Consider the following 1303-nt stretch of genomic DNA (forward strand, 5'->3'; position numbering starts at 1 on the left):
TTCAGGGCGTGACTGGGGTGGTTGTTCTAGTTTATATTTTCTATGGTAGAGTAGGTCAGGGCGTGACTAGGGGATTGTTCTAGTTTATATTTTCTATGTGGGGTTCTAGGTTTGATTTTCTATGTTGGTGATTTGTATGATTCCCAATTAGAGGCAGCTGTTTATCGTTGTCTCTAATTGGGGATCATACTTAAGTTACATTTCTCCAGCTGTGGGTTATGGGATATTGTGCATGTTTAGTTGCCTGTTAGCACTGCATTGTCTTCCCTGTTCCTTTATTGTTTTTTCTAAGTTTCACATCTTTAATAAATTATGTGGAACTCAAAGTACGCTGGGCTTTGGTCCAACCATTTTTACGAAGATCGTGACACGTAGGACTCTGGTCAAAAGTAGTGCACTATATAGGGAATAGGGTGCTATAGTGCAGTCTAGGCTGGTTTATAAATGTTGGTATGAAAATGTCCATGCAGCTATATAGTGGTTTGACATTGTAACATTTATCTTGTATATCTTTCTAGAACAGGGATGTATTTTAAATTCTAATGTTCACAAGTCTAATATCCTTCTTCTCCTTTGATTCTTATAAAAAAATAATAATATGTGATTTGTAGAAGTTCCTTGTAAAAGAAGATATTGGTCTCAGTGGGACTCAATTGTCAACAACGTTGCATTTTGACTCCTGGACTGATAGTTAGTTGGACGTTAAAATACCTGAGCTGAGCATTGAGAACCAAGCATCCTCCTACATGTGAACTTAAGTTCCTGTGAAAACACCTGCGTTCCGTGCGTACAATGACGTTCTATAGAATTCGTCAAACTATAGTAACAAAAACAGATGGGATGACACATGAAAATACACGTACCTTCTTCCTCCTTTCTTAGTGCCATCTTCCACCATGTTGGAGATGTATCTAGCTGGGGATGGCTGCCAGGCAGGTAGGCAGGTTTCAGTAATCCCTCTTCGGTCAACTCTTGTTGTTTCATACTCATGCAGGCAGGTAGGCAGGTGTAAGGTAGTCCAAACCTCAGTCAATTAATGTTGTATCATACAACAACTACATGTAATGGCAGAAGGCAGCCGTGGCCAAAGTTTGCTTCTGCTCCACCAGTATTTCCAGTTTGTTAACTCTCCTGCGACTAAATGATAAGTAAAACCGTTCCCACCTGGGGTAAAGTGAATGTGCAACTAGTTAGGGTGTGGCTTAACTGGCTCCCTACTCCCTACAAGGCTCCCTACTCCCTATAGAGGACAAGGCTCTCTACTCCCTATAGAGGACAAGGCTCCCTACTCTCTATAGAGGAC

The 1303-nt window shown here is 41.0% G+C and overlaps 1 protein-coding gene across 1 annotated transcript in view; it reads right to left on the reverse strand.

The window, feature by feature from the left end:
* LOC110518910 (beta-1,3-galactosyltransferase 1) overlaps positions 1-1303 on the reverse strand; it is an 8651-nt gene extending 7348 nt beyond the window's left edge. The window contains exon 1 of the mRNA XM_036964047.2: positions 864-1303. Coding sequence (XP_036819942.2) covers positions 864-898 — 35 coding nt within the window. The 5' untranslated portion in view covers positions 899-1303. The remainder of the gene's footprint in view (positions 1-863) is intronic.

The sequence above is a fragment of the Oncorhynchus mykiss genome, chromosome 26 (assembly GCF_057628025.1).
Source record: "Oncorhynchus mykiss isolate SJ-2025 chromosome 26, ASM5762802v1, whole genome shotgun sequence".
NCBI classification, from domain to species: Eukaryota; Metazoa; Chordata; class Actinopteri; order Salmoniformes; family Salmonidae; genus Oncorhynchus; species Oncorhynchus mykiss.